This window comes from Spermophilus citellus (assembly GCF_964194105.1).
Source record: "Spermophilus citellus genome assembly, chromosome: 16".
NCBI lineage: Eukaryota > Metazoa > Chordata > Mammalia > Rodentia > Sciuridae > Spermophilus > Spermophilus citellus.
In genome coordinates, this window is record NC_138196.1 from 79,395,174 (window position 1) to 79,410,744 (window position 15,571).

At 46.7% G+C, this 15,571-nt stretch overlaps 1 protein-coding gene across 2 annotated transcripts in view; it reads right to left on the reverse strand.

Annotated features, from left to right (window-relative positions):
- Positions 1-15,571, reverse strand: part of ZNF395 (zinc finger protein 395) — a 35,406-nt gene that overhangs the window by 7,512 nt on the left and 12,323 nt on the right. For both annotated transcript variants that reach the window (XM_081269907.1, XM_081269906.1), the window contains exons 2-4: positions 4,934-5,198; positions 3,314-3,546; positions 1,636-1,745 (exon numbers count right to left, since the gene is read on the reverse strand). In XM_081269907.1, the coding sequence (XP_081126033.1) occupies positions 1,636-1,745; positions 3,314-3,546; positions 4,934-5,185 (595 nt within the window). In that variant the 5' untranslated portion in view covers positions 5,186-5,198. The remainder of the gene's footprint in view (positions 1-1,635; positions 1,746-3,313; positions 3,547-4,933; positions 5,199-15,571) is intronic.

Consider the following 15,571-nt stretch of genomic DNA (forward strand, 5'->3'; position numbering starts at 1 on the left):
AAAAATAAATAAAGATATTGTGACCAACTAAAAAATAAACATTTAAAAAAAGAAATATGTTTGAATGGAAATCTTTAAAAGACAATGAAAAGTTTTGTCAAAAAGGGACTGTAGCTAACAGGATTCAGGCAGGTGATTGGTGATATGCACGTGGGAGGATGAGCGTGTGTGAGTGCATACACACACTTCTGATGGGAGTTGGAGTTGGTAGTTTTCTTTTCCTTCAGGGCATTTTCCTGGATCTGTTGATCCAACCTCCCAGATCTCCCAGTGTTATGCTTTAGATGTGAGGTGTCCCCTGAAAGCTCACATGTGAGACAATGCAAGAAGGTTTGGAGGAGAAATGATTGGGTGACAGCTTTAGCCTAATCAGTGTGAATTGGCAGGGTGTGGGTGGAGGAGGTGGGCACTGGGGCGTGGCTTTGGTATATATATTTGTATCTGGCAAGTGGAGTCACTCTCTCTCTGCTTCTTGATCACCACGACGTGAGCTGCTCCCTCTGCCACACACTCCACCATGATGTTCAGCCTCATCTTGAGCCCCATAGAAATGGAACCAGCCTTCTGTGGGCTAAGACCTCTGAATTCGTGAGCCCTCACATAAACTTTTCCTCCGTTATACTTGTTCTAGTCAGAACCTTTAGTCACAGCAGTGAAAAAGCTGACTAAAACACCCAGGTTTGCAGGACTTCCTAAAAACTAATTGACTTCCCTCCTCTGGGTTTTGCTCATCAAGCAGACATGCACTACTGAGCTTCACCTCTAGGTGTCCTCAGAGTGCAGAGACACCTTCCAACAGGCTTTGGGTGAAAAAAAACAATTTGTCCTTCATATTTACTTCCTATCTAGGGAGACTAAATGCGAGGAACACATGTAATGGGCACTTTCCTACTGGTACATGCTTAGGGCTAACTCTACATTCCCCTAAGTTTTAAGCAGCTTGCTATTCAGTTAGGTCACATAGATGAAAAAGTCCTTCCCTGGGTGTAAGGTAGGCCAGCTCTATAACAAATTTCCAAGAAAACTTCAGATTCCCTACTGGTCTTGTCAAAAAACTGATGCAATCTTTCTTCCCCTCGTATCACTGAGAAAGTATTCTGAGGTTGCAGCCAGAATTTTGTTTTAATTTGTAAGTCTGAAGTCATACCATTGGTTTTTATGAAGCAATGAGATTTAGCTGAGACTTCAGCTCACTGATTCCTGGTCCTTGACCTGTAGGCCCACACTAATTTGCAAGGCTGAATTAGGCACTTGGAAAAGCAGCATGAATTTTCTTGAGGCCATAAGGGGACTGTTTAGCATATTTCTACCTCTGTGAACGAAATATTCGTCTACTGGCCTTGTTCAGGCCCCCATCAAAGTGCCACACTCACTTAATGCCACAGCAGAACTTACTCCAGTGGCCAGTTGGCTCAGTGCTGAGCTCAATCATCTCCACAGTGCACCAGGAAGCTTCTGCCAGATGAGGAAACTGAGGGAAAAGGACAGAAGCTTCTGACTCAGTGGCACTCAGGCAGTCTGAAGGGCCTCCGGAAATCCTACTGCCAAGCCAACTGTGACCAGCTAGCTACTCAGAGCACTGGTGTCAGTCACCAGCCTCTGCATGCCCAGACCCTTCCGCCTCTGTTTGCTCACCAGAGAAGTTGGCCTCCGCCCCAGGAGGACTCTGCACAACCGGGCTGCAGGACAGCGATGTCAACACCATGGCCGCCATCATCTCGTCCATTTCCACCGCATCCGACTTCCTAGATTCAAATGGGTAGGTGGGAAAGTTTACTTCCTGGTCCAGCTGGTCTGCAGTGCCCGGAGAAAGAGACGCCACTTCCGGCTATCTTCATGGGATCGTCTTACACTTCTGCCCTGTCCCCACAGAGCCCCTATCCAATCAGCCAGTAGGTGCTCCAGAAACAGCAAGGTCTTTCCCCCTCTTCATGAAAAATGCTCCTTCTGAAAGATGTTTACAATATCAGCCCCAGTATGACAGGGTCCTCTGTTTCAACTGGGCTGACGCCTTGAGGCAGCCCCGTGCTCCCCTGACTTGGCTTTTAACTCCACCGCCTCACATGCAGCATTTTATTTGGGAAAAGACAGAAGACACACAAAAAAAGACACAGCAAAGTTGGAAATGCAAGATGCCCACCGGAATCGAAAAAGCATGAAAACTACCTCTTTTCCTATTCTCACACTTAAATTTAGAGGGGAACATTACACAAATCAATATCTTCCTCCTCTCCTCCAAAACAAACAATGCATTCTGTTAGTTTCTGAAGGTCAATGAAACCTCCTACATTAGCCAATGAGTAAACAGACCAGAAACACAAGAAAAATCTGGTGCAAATCTCCATGCTTTATATAGCAAAGTTCCACAAAGTTTTACATGTGATTTTAACAATTCATATTCAGTTATATTGTTCAAAAGAAAAATTAGGACTATCTGTAAGTACATGCTAAATATTAGGAAAAGTTAGTCAGAAATCAACATCTAGGAGGTCTATTTCAAAGGACTGTATGAATTCATTCTTCACAATTCAGGTCTATTAAACTATGCAACTGGGTTTGAAGCAGCTAAACCAAGACCCACAATGTGTTACACGTGTTTATTATATGCTCTTTGAATTTTCAAATTTCCACAGAATAAAAAAATAATTTATTTGCTGGTTTTCCACTGAAATACTGTGGCTCTGGTCTCAAAACACCGCAGCTCCCATCAATGGCACTAGCACCCACAGACAGAGAAGGAGAGGTGGCTCAGGGCTTAAGTGCTTGCACATCTTGTATATAAAATAGATTTTCTTTTAAAAACTTTTAGGGGGGCTATGGTTGGTTTGACATTTTAAATAGTTTTCAGGACCAAAAGAAGGATATTATTTCTTGACCTGTGACACATAAGAATTATATGAAGTCTGAGCATCCATAAATGAAGTTTCATGGGAGCAGAGCTGAGCCTGCTGACTTCATTCATCATCTGTGGCTGCTGGGACGCAACCACGGTGGGGATGAGCTGCAGTGACTGGCCCACGAAGCCCCGATTATTTACTGTTTGCCCTTTCAAACCTGTCTGCTGACTCCTGAACTGAGCCATTTCTTCCTGTCTCTGCTCATGAAAAACTATGAACTGAGTTTGCCTTAAGTGCGGAGGGGATGAGAAGCCCTTTGCTAAAGTAAAGATATGTCACCCCTAATAATGTTATGGGCAGGAAAAGACGCCGAGCTGCCTTCCTCCAAAGGATGCCTGCTCTCTGTATTCCCTCTGTCCCCACCATCCCTCCACCTCCAGGCAGCCCCACTTACACCCCTCCCTGCCCACACGAACCTCTTTGGGACATCAATGTTCCTGGAGACAGGTCTGTAAGCCATTGCCTGGGCCCCATGCTCTGGAGGTGGCACCTGGGGCATCACGCCCTGCAGCTCCGCCAGCCATATTTCCTCCGCCCTGCAGCAGATCTGTAACTTCTGGTCCAACAGCCAGACTGTCACCTTGTCCTCTGCCCAGCTGTGCTGCTCCACCAGACCTGTACACTCCTGACCGCCGTACCACACATAGACCTGCAGGGAACAACAGCCAGAAGTCAGCACACAGCAGTTCTCACCCCAAAGCTCTCGGGTGCCCGGGTCCTGAGAGTCAGGGTCTGCTCGCCATAGACTGCGCTCTCTCTGACTCACTTATCCTTAATTCATGGGTGTTTTGGTCTGAACGTGATGGAAACTTAATCTCCAGTGCAACAGTGTGAGGGGAGGGACCTATCAGGAGATGATTGGGCCATGAGGACTCTGCCCTCCTGGATGGATTAATGCCACCACCACGGGGGTGGGTTAGATATGTCACCAGTGGGCCAGGTTGTTATAAAAGCAACTTCAGCCCCCTGTTAATATCTCTCTCATGTTGCCCTCTCCTGCCCCTCCATCTTCCACCGTGGGATGACACAGCATGAAGGCCCTCTCCAGATCCACAAACCAAATAAACTATTTTACATAATTACCCACTCACAGGTATTCTGTTATTACAGCTGAAACCAGACTAAGAGCAGATGTTCCCAGGCACCTGCTGCCCACCCGAGTACCCAGACTAGCCACATTGGATCAGTTCTTCCCCCAAAGAGGTTCCTTGTTCACTCTCTAGACTGGAAGACAGTGAACATGTCAGCAGCTGAGATTTCTCCGAATCTGGAATCTGTACCCATCTTCCTGATCTCTTGCCCTGCTTATCTCTTGAAATCCTGCCTATCTGCTGGCACCCACCAAATGCTCTTGCCCAGAATTTCTCATACCCTGCATTCTTCTCTTCAGAGAATTTTCAGTCTCCCTGAGGATAAGCCAGAAAGGGGTAGAGGTAGGCTGACCTCTCAAGGGACACTTGGAGTTGGAGGTCACTTTATCTCATGGGAAGAGAGGCCTGGGGGGCACTTCTGTCTCGTGGGGAGACAGAAGCAGTCTCCATGGGCCCTTGAAAAGATGAGGACAGAGAACCCCAGGCATCTAGATGTAAGGATAATAACAGGCCGAGGTGATACTGGGTCCTGCCCCAGGGGAGGGGACACTGGAAATTCACATTAAACTCCGACTACACAAACCTCTTCATCTCCTAAAATATCCAAAACCTAATCTTCTCTGACTTTACAATCTGAGGTCCTTTCCCTTCTTCTGCAAAGCTGCAAATGGAGGCAAATTAAGAGACACTGAGCTAAGCCCACACTTCAGACTGAGGTGCGGAACAGCCCAGAATGTCTGGCCACCTTCTGCTCCAAACAACAGCCGAGGAGGAGCCTGGAGTCTGAAATGAGGCAAGCTCTCGCTCCAATTCCAGAGATGGAGAAAAAGGTCTGCACTCACACTAGTGGCTAGAGAGTTTCTGACCTGTCACCTGGGGTGACCTCAGCCTGTCAGCCACAAGGTCTAGGAGATGGGACACCTAGCCACACTGGGATCAACCTACCTTCTGTCCAGGCTGAAAGGCCACTTGCTGAAGGCCAGTGGTGCCCAGAGCCTTGAGGACCTCCTTGGGCTGCTCCTGGCACAGAGAGTCCTTGGAGGCGAGGAAGGGCTGGGGAGCAGCCCCCTCCGGAACCTCTGCCTGTGGCTCCAAGGGCAAGCTGGCCCCTGATGGCCCATCGGAGGCACTGGGTCCCAACACCCGGGCTCCCAGGAGAGACCGCTTACCAAGGCGGCGAGACAGCACACTGGCCATGCTGCTGTGTCTCCTGGGGAGGCAAAGGTGACAGTGAGTCAGTCTTCTGTCACCATCTACAGGAATCAGAAGGTCACACAGAGCCCTGCACATGGAATGACAGGCACCAGTGAGTGTCCATCAAAGCAGATGAAATATTTTAAAGAGACTTTTATCTTTTTACCAAATTAATTCCTGCTCCTAGCAGGGCATCTAGAAAATACTGATGAGCACAACGAAAACCAAATCACTCAGGAACCTGCCTCCCAAAGATGTCTTGTCTAAATAGCATCCCCCTCTCTTCTAAACATGCAATTTACATACTTTTATTTCTACAAAAATAGTATCATTGTCTAGTAAACTGAGTTTTCATCTAATATGCTAGGTAAGTTTTTACTATATCATTAAATGTTATTCTATAAAATAGTCAGTGGGCTGGGTGTAGCTCAGGGGTAGAGAGCCTGCCTAGCAGACACAAAGCCCTGGGTTTAATCACCAGCACCACAGGGGGGAAAAAAAAAAGCTACACCATATTTTCTTAGGCAGATGCACCACTGCTGATTTATAAGTCCCTTTATTATTGTCCCTGAAAGCACATCCGATGTTTTGCTGTCTAAACTGTTCCTCCTGCTGCGAGAATTGTCTGAGCACACACGTCCACACGCTTCCTTCTGTGACATTCCTGGGTACAGTACTGCCCGGTAAAGCATGAAGACACCTGTTGGTGACTTGCAGTTTCCCAAGGTAAACTGGCTTCAAAGCTGTGGAGAGCCTTGGAAACAAGCCAAGCTGCTCCACTCATCCTAGGAACCCTGAGCACCAGGTGACTTTCTCACGGTGACAAAGGTAACTGGTGCCAGAGCTTCCAAAAGGGCTCACAGAGGGACCCCTGCCCTGCCCCCACTCCCAGGACAGGGTCTTCTGGTAGAAAAGGAAGGACCAGCACTTTGCCAACTCATGCTACCCTCCTCCACCCAGCCTCTGTGCTTCATCTCCTCCAGGGCCCCACTCACACTGGGGTTCCAAGCCCCCTGCTCCCCCCTGTTTGTGTATTCAGTTGGTATTTTGTTGAGTAGTGGGCATGCATAAGTGCAACCCAGGTGCTTCGGCAAATGTGAGACTGGGATCTTCAGGGCCCAGAACGCCCTGGGAGGCTCCTTCCACCCACTATTAGGCTAGGAGTCTCAAGAGGTGGTTCTGCTACATTCCTCCCCGGTCCCCCCATCCCCCAGCCCCACTCACATAAAGAAGCCTGTCAGTGGAACTTTCTTTGAACAGTTCTATAAACCTTCTTCACTTTTCACCCAGTCCAAAAGCACCTCGGGGCTTGTTGGGGTCCGTCATCTCTCTATCTCCCAAATCCCAGCCCCTTTCCCAACTAGTCCAGCAAGTTCTGCTAGCATCTCTACAATAACACACCATGAAGGGCAAAAATAACTTTAAAGAAGAACACAAAAGTTGCAAATATTGAGCAAAAGGGTCTGGCTGGTTTTCCCCAGAGTTTTACTAGAGGCCTCAAGGGCTGGAATCTGATAGCACAGACAACTCCATTGTGAATTCTTGAGAAGGCAAAGAACAGATCAGGAAAAGGTCAGAGTCACAGCATGCAGAGCTCCCTGATTAGGTGGCTGGTGACTTCACAGCCAATCACACTGTCTCAGAGTGCTTCACCATTGCAATAATAAAAAATAAAAAAAGGTAGAAAAATGCAAGGAGTGAATTCCTTATCACTATGGGGGAATATGAACAGCTAAGCTAAATGGATTTTAAAACTCAGTCCCCGGAGCTGGGGTGTGGCTCAGCAGTAGAGCACTTGCCTAGCACAGCGTGAAGCCCTGCGACCCTTTCCTAGCCCTGCACAAAAAAATCTCTGTTGGATTTCATTGAGCTGATGGGAGCTGGAGACATGCAATGCCACTCACAGACATCAGGTGGCAGCACCGACCCAGAGAACCAACCAACCCTTTTCTGACAAAAATCCCAGAGGCCACCCCCATCTCCAGAGCAGGAAGTTTGGGGTTTCTACCACTGAAAATGAAGACAGGGTAGAATTTCCAAATTCCTGAGTTTTCCAGTCTTCAGACAGTGCCTGAGATGTTTGGCCAACAAACTCCAATGATGTTTTTGTAAGCCTTTTTCTTTTCTTTTTAATTTAAAGAATACTTTTCCCTTTGTCACAAGCCTGCACTTTCCAGAGCCCGCTAGATCTGCACCAAGCGGTGAACCTGCCCACTTCCGCCTGCTCCTGCGAGGCTCGGCTCTCCTTCGTCGGCTAGCCTTTCCCCCAATTTACACTTGAAAATACGTTTCTGCCATTGGCTTTATTTATCATACTTCTAAATCTTAATTTTCTTAAGCAGAGAAGAAGGGAACCTGCCTTCTGTAAGTGCCCCTCAAAGCACTGGCTTTCACAAGCTGCATCTCATTTAATCCTCAGAGCACTGTGAGATAAGCACTTGGTCTCTGATTCCTGATGAGGCAACTGAGCTGCAGAGGGGTCAGGCTGCTGAGGCCACGGGACTAGGAACCCCAAAGCCTTGGGTTTGATCTCATGGCTAGCTGGTGCCCAGGGTCACAGTTTTGCCACTAATTCAGTAGGTGTGGGATCTCTCAAATTAAAACATTCAATTACGTTGCTTTTCATTACATGATTTTTTTTTCCTCCCTTGTAGTGACCCTTGAGAGAAAAGACAGTGCCTGGCTCTGCAAGTCTAGAGTTCCATTTCCCCAGCTGGGAAAACCTCCCCTCCGTTTGCATATTCACCTATTCCCCACAAAATAAAGGCCAATGCGTTGGTCTGCCCTCCTTCATCTGCCCTCCTTCATTGGCCCAAGGCACTGTGAACCATTTAGAGGCTCAAGTTTGGGATGACCTCTACACACACAGTGCACAAAGGAATAATGTGACTGACCCAAACAGAAAAACTGTAGCCAAGTTTTTGTAGCATGGAAGTAAAACTGGACAGCATCACCAGGCACGGCCGGATGCCTCCCATGTCATCAGCATGCTACCTGTGCCATTATGGCCCTGGCTCTATAGAGAAGACGATCACCAGGAGGCCAGGGGATTCCCAAGCCAGCAAGAGCACCAACAAGGAGGGCTGTATGTGCGGATGGGCCCTAGGGCTCTGCTCCTGGACCACTGTCCCTGTAGCCCTGCATCCGGGTGCTGCCCTCCTTCCCACCAGGCTTCTCTGCCGCTCCAGCTACAGCATCCTTCAAAGGTTTCTTCTCTCACCATTTCTACTCACTCCCCCATTTCTTGGGAGCTATCAATAGCTCAATACCAGCCAACCACTAATTAGACGTGTAGCCAAAAGAAACCAAGAAACCTCTATTTCAGGGAAACAATGATAATATTTCAATATAAAGCCAAACACCACTTTATGGTTTTACAGTCTCGACTTACAGAATTCCTCGAAGAATTCTGCTAACTCCTGCTAAAGACCTCTCAGGACGGTTGCAAGGGGACCCAGAGCCCTCCAGAGCTTCTCATCCCTACCACTGTCACAAATAGGAGGGGTTGGCAACCCTAGAATATGTATTTTGGTCACTGTCCAAAAAGGGTTAGCCCTTGTCCGGGCTCAACAAACATATCCTGATGTGCTAATGGCCTTTAATGAGGACATTTGCCACCAGTTAAGTAACTGGAACTGACAGAACAGTAAAACAAACCCTCTCTGTGGTTCGGAGTTGCAAATTGCTATTTATCATGGGACAGTTGCTGGACAACTGCATGTCTCAGCACACGTACGTGTGTACACACATTCATATACAGGGGCTGCTCTCTCCTGCCACCCAGGGACATTGCAGCAGGCCATGACATCACCTAGCCCACACTCTAAGATACAGGTCATAAGTTAGAGTGCTTTATCACACAACTAATGGACTTTTTTTAAAGTTAAGGAGGATGAAATTTGGAATAAGACTCCTATTTGCAAAAGCTGGGGTGCTTGCTACCTCTCTAATGAATAATTTATGGGTCAAGGTGATGGATAGCAACCCTCTGCCAAGGGCTCTGTTAAAGCTCAGCTTTCTGTATATTTAAGATCTCCATTGGTTACCACTGCACAGAACAACAGTTTTTAAGTTTTTGAGTTCTTGAGTTAATATCTTATGCATCATTTTTCAACTTTTATCAGAAAGTTTTATTTTCTTTAAAATGTATAAGATTTTAACTGACATTTTCTTTCAGTGTCATCTTCTAAACTCAACCAAAGGCCAAAATGCTGATGGCAAACCACATCTCTTGCTTTACAACAGGACTCCAGGGAGAACAGGACCCCATGGGGAACAGGATTCATGAACGATTCCTTTAGCAATTCTTAGCCACTCACTCTGTTGATAGCTGCCATGTGTACTTGCAAGCATATTTATAATTATAAGCAAATATGTTTGTGGTCCTCCTGGTTTGGAGGTTGTCACATTCCATCATCACCATCTGCTGGTTTTCAAAGTTTGTTTGCTGCTGTTGTTGTTTCTCTTGGGATGTCTTCCCCAGAGAACATGAAAAACTACTTTGATAAGCACACATGAACTTTTCTTCACCTTACTTTGGTTAGAAATCCCATTGAGAGCACTACTACATGAAAACTTTTTAATCTCTGAAATCATTTGTCAGGTCCTATTATACAACTTTTTAAAATTGGTGTGGTATGTGTTTAACATTTTATAAGCCAGATGTGGTGGTACACGCCTGTAATTCCAGCTACTGGGGAGGCCAAGGCTGGAGGATCACAAGTTCAAGGCCAGTCTGGGCATTGGCACAACCCTGTCTCAAAATAAAAAGTAAAATGGGCTGGAGATATAGTTCAGTGGTAGAGTGCTTGCCTAGCATGCATGAGACCTTGGGTTCAATTCCCAGTACCACCACCAAATATATATATATAATACAAGCTTAAGATATATGAGAGAACATTTGTGATCAATTCAATATCTCTAAATCAGCTGGCCAAACAGTAACATTTTGGATTCTCAAGGGATTCCAATTATTGTCTCTTTCTGAAGTTTTTTAAAGAACAGAATATATTACATCAGAGTACCACAGTTTGGACTACCAATAAAATTAGACTTACAGGGACCTGAAAGATCATCTAATCCCCTGCAGGGCTGGGACCCTCCTGATAGCATCCCTGTACCTGAGCATCCAAGCTCCCACTACTGTGAGTAATAGGTGTAATAGAATAACAAGGGGAGAACGAGGGCCCCAAATAACAGGGCTATTTTCATATTCTAGCAGATGGGCTAGAGAAATAGGTCATCTGGTCTGGTTACAGTGAATTCTTTCCAGCAAATAGTAAATGATCCTGATCCACAAATACTTCTGTGGTCTGAAGGCACGGCAGACGTTCAATCAAGTAACAGAGACCACTTCTGTTTATCGCAGGAAGGGAAAAGGTCTTCACGGCTCTACCCATGAACAAACGCACTTCCCCTTCCTTCACACCTACCTGCCCACTTGCTCTCAGAAGCACCATGCCCTTTGTTCACAACTATCCTGCTTAAGCTTGTCTGCATCAAAGTGTCAATTCTGAGCACAGCACTTGGCACATAGTTAGGGCTCAGGGACCTACAACCATTTCTGCTACAGATTAAGCATCCCTAATTTGAAAATCTAAATGCTCCAAAATCAGAAACTCTGAGTGCCAACCTGATGCCACAAGTGGAAATTTCTACACCTGACTTCATGGGATGAGCTACAGTCAAAACACTGGCATAAGAAAATACTGTATAAAATCACCTTTGGGGGCCTGCTATTGTGGTTCAGAGGAAGAGTGCTTGTCTCACATGTGTGAGGTACTGGGTTTGATCCTCAGCACTACCTAAAATAAACAAAATAAAGGTTTTTTTTTAAATCAACTTTGAGCTATGTGTATAAAATGTATATGAAATATAAATGAATTTTGTGTTTAGATGTAGGTCCCATGCTCAAGATACATCGTTATATATATGCAGATATTCCCAAATCCAAAAAAAAAAAATTAAAAATCCAAAATCAGTACAGTTCTGGTCCTAGGTATTTCAGATAAGAGCTACATAGTACCAATAGGGCTGTGTCTCCTTAGACTGGAAGCCCTTTAAGGGCAAAGACCATAGCATACCTAAATCCCATCCAGATTTGTAATTTTATACAGGTGACATTCTCAGGACCAGGACAGCCCCAGATTCAGGAATAATGTGTTCTAAGTAAGACCTTCTGCTTGCCCTGAAAGGAAGACAGGCATCAGAAGCAGGGTAGAATTTACACAGCATTCAAACTAGATTCTAAAACAGTACTTTCTAATTAAAAAAAAAAAAAAAAAAAAAAAAGCAGACTGGTCTAAAGAACGGTATAAGTACGATCACACAAGTGTGCCCCCTGGGTGAGGAGTCTGTCCAGCGTGGTTGCTGTCATGCAAGGAAGCAGGACCAGCATGCATGCGCACCAGAAGGAGTTGTTAAACCTGATTTAAACTGTGCTAAGACAACTCTGTGAGAGTCCGGGAGGCAGGGCGATGAATTGCTGACTTGGCACCCTACCAGAGTCAGGATTGGGGCAGGGATTGAGGGAGCGGCCCCTGGGAAACCAAGTCCAAGAGAGCTGGGAGTGCTCTCCCGCAGTTTTCAGGGTAGGCTTCTAAACCCCAGCCCTTGAACTCACAGCAGCAAGGACTGCTTGAGTGGCACAAGGGTTTACACTCACGTTAATACACACTGTTAGTGTTAGGGGCTTTTCTCTACTGACTTCCCAGCAACTCAGTAAAACATGGAGGAATAATGTATCCCCATTTGATTGCTGAGAAAACTGAGGTCCCTCAAGGAGGCCACTTATTTGCTCAAAGCCACAAAGCTAGCAAGCAGTGGTGTTTGCAGCTTTCCCAGCTCCTTGCTGGTCCAGTTCTCTCTTCTCCAGGATGGAGGGTGGGAGGCTCTCGTGGGAGGGTCACTGGGAAGAAGGGATCGACTGGAAGAACTTCCATTAATGAAGCAACAGCTGACAACACAAGATCGCCATCCCCAGACATAAAACACAGACATGAGACTCTCAAAAGCCTAAGTCAAGGGGGCTGGGGATGTGGCTCAAGCGGTAGCGCACTCGCCTGGCATGCGTGCGGCCCGGGTTCGATCCTCAGCACCACATACCAACAAAGATGTTGTGTCTGCCGAAAACTAAAAAATAAATATTAAAAATTCTCTCTCTCTCTCTCTCTCTCTCTCTCTCTCCTCTCTCACTCTCTCTTTAAAAAAAAAAAAAAAAGCCTAAGTCAAGGGCTGGTCAGCACAAGGCCCTGGCCAGGCACCCACCAGAAAGGGAAGCCTGAGTGGCTACATCACCTGAGGTGCCAACCCTGAGGCTGATGTTCTCGATCCTTGAAGAAGGAAAGGGACAGAGATCCTAATTCGTGTATTTGTTTCACTTAAGTGTTTAAAGTAGAAACGCTATTTGGATTCAATAGTCCTTGATGAGATCAAATAAATGAGAGTCACTACAGACAGTGAAATGGTTAAAGTGAAAAACTGGTTTTAGAGCTCAGGCGTCACCTCAGTGAATTGCCACATTCCCCCACAAGGCCAAATAAACAGGCAGTGGGGCTTGGGGGGAGGGCGAAGACTACCTGGCCACTCTCCTGGCTGCAATCAATAGGTCATACAAAGTGTTGCCATCTCCTTAGGGGGACAATGTGGATTGCAAGACCCAAGACTAAAGACCAAGAGCTTTGCACATACAGGTAAGGTGGTCAACGAGAGTCACCTCTCGTGAAGAGTGAATAAACTGAGGTGCCACCCAAATACCCCTTAGGAATCCAAGTCTCCTCTGGGAGCCACCTGTCCAGCATGGAAGCTGTTGGCCAAAACCTTGGAAATAGTAAGTCACAAAAACCATGCTGTTAGGATGACAGATATCCTAGTGGCCGATAACATTTTAAAAACCTGAAATAAGCTGAATATTGGAACTCGTCTGTTCTAAGAGCCAGATGGCTGAGTAGCCAACAGCAATGGCTCTGTCTGGCTAGAAAGGGAGAGACCAGGTGTGGCAAGTCAATTTATAATCCAATTTTTGCTTTTATTCTGAATCTCCAGTAGCTATCTGTGTTTCATGCTTCAGGATAAGGACAGCACCCCAGCCCATGACCCTGTCAGTCTCTCCTGGGGCCCTTCACTCTGCTCTCCTGGGAGCAGGGGACCTGAGGCCCTAGGACTGGCTCCTCAACAAGGCTGCCAAATGTTCAGGAGAGGCTTGGCAGGGACCACGCAGAGTCTACAACCAGACACACAAGCCCGTCACCTCCACCTGCGACCACCACCTCAGAGCCTCCACTTCCCCACGGCACCTGTGGAGTTGGGGATGTACATACCTCACAGAGGCCAGCACCTACACAGTGCCTGGTACCTGGGACGCAACAGGGGTGTTTCTGTCCCCCACTTCTGTCCCCTAGACCCATGCTTGAGAGCTAAATGAAACCACAAGCAACTCACAATACTTGGAAGCCACTGCTGCAGGCATCCAGGAATTGAGGCTGGGCCAGGATATCCCACCAGAACCCACTACCAACTCAAGGAAAGCCAGAAAATGACCACAGGTAAATCACTAATTAATTGAAATCACAACCACTGATTTCAGAAAGAAAGAGGGACTGACACATCCAAGCTATTCCCTGTCAAGGCCTGCTGACCAAAACGAACCAATCCCTGGGTTCAGAGCTTAGAGCCCCCGGCAAAGTCAGAAGTCTTTGCCTCTGGAGCCCAAAGACAGTGACCAGTCCCTGCCCACCTCCCATACCTCACTTTCAGCAACGGGCTGCCATCCTGCCCTGCTCCTCAGGCCTAAGTCTCAGTCTTGGTGCCCTGCCAGAGTGGTTCAAGGCCAGCTGCCAACCTCCCCAAGGCCAGGCCTGGCCAGCCTCAGGGAGCAGATCTGGCTCACATTGGCACAGATCCACACTTGAGTATCTACTCACTAGGAACCCAGAGCAAGAGGCACCACAGAACGAACCCTGGCACCCCCAAACGCTTGCTGAATGCTCAGCACCTTTGGATGCATCAAGCAGAATATTCAAAGCCTGAGATTCAGAGCCTGCCCTTGAAGAACCTGGGGCCCAACTGAGCTTCCACCTGGCTCACGCTGGTGCACGCGCACCTCGAGTGCTCAGAGCTATATTCATAAACTTGTGTTGTATAATGAGATGAATGAATGAGCATTTGCCTCTTTCAGGAAAATGCAGAAAAAAAAAATCATCCAGCAATCTGACACTGAATCCTGGAAAAAAAAAAATGGCTTTTAGAATTAAGCTCTTAAAGTTGGACAGATATCCATGGTAAGTTTTTAATTTTTTTGACATAAGTTAAATAAGTTGAAATAAAATATTATGAATCTAAAAAGGACCAGCCAAGTGACCAGAGCTGGAAGGAGACAGGCCTGTTGCCCCCACAGAAAGCAGAAAGTCAGCCTGAGTAAAGAGAACCAGACATCACACAGAAGACCATTTAAACACAACGCTGGAAAGCTGAAAGCTGGGGAGGGGACCTGCCCAAGGCACCAACCACTCTGAAAGGACCCTCAGGTGGCTCTCTGGAGGAAGTCATTTGAGGAATGTTTATGACCCAAAATTGTGGGGCTGAGAATGGGTTAGAAAAACAGGCTGAATGAGGGTTTATCCCACTCCTAGCTCAGGATAGCCATTCTTGGATGTTTTTCCTGAAAATGTTATCAGCCACTAGCAACAACATTAGCCAGGTTAGATATTTTGAGCCCATGTGACAAAATAAACGAAGGTTGATCACTGAGGGCAGATGGCCCACACTCACAAGTTTTGAGAGCCTTGAGAGATGAAATTGACACTCAGGAGGCCAGGGGCCAGGCCTAACCCAGCCCAGCCCTGCCCTGCCCTGCCCTGGGAGGACAACAGACATCAAGTTTTGTACCAATATCAGGCCAGCAGGTGGAGAGTCATCTTTAGCTCAGGGGCCAAAAGACCTTTAGAGTTTCTGAAGAAAGGGTACTGGAATGGTCACAAAGATTAAATCACATCTACTTTATCAGAACTATTACAGAATACACAGATGAGAGCACAACAGGAAACCTCATATGTATATTATCAAAAACTGATATTCCTTTAGGAATGTCCTAAGAGCTATCACTGATCAAAGACTTACATGCCAGTCGCTTGCTAGGCATTTCACAGACTGTACCTCCTTTAATCCCCCACAAATAATCTATGAGATAAATTCCATGTCATCCCCATTTTCCAGATAAGCAAACTGAGACCCGGGGCGGTTGAGCTATTTCCCAGAGCCACAGAGATAGAAAACAATAGAACTCAGATGTGATCTCAGAAGTGTCTGATTCCAAAAGCTTTGCTCTTTCTACTCTGCACAGCCAGAGAAAGCGTGCACAGAAGGAAAGCCTAGATGGGATGAACTCCCGAA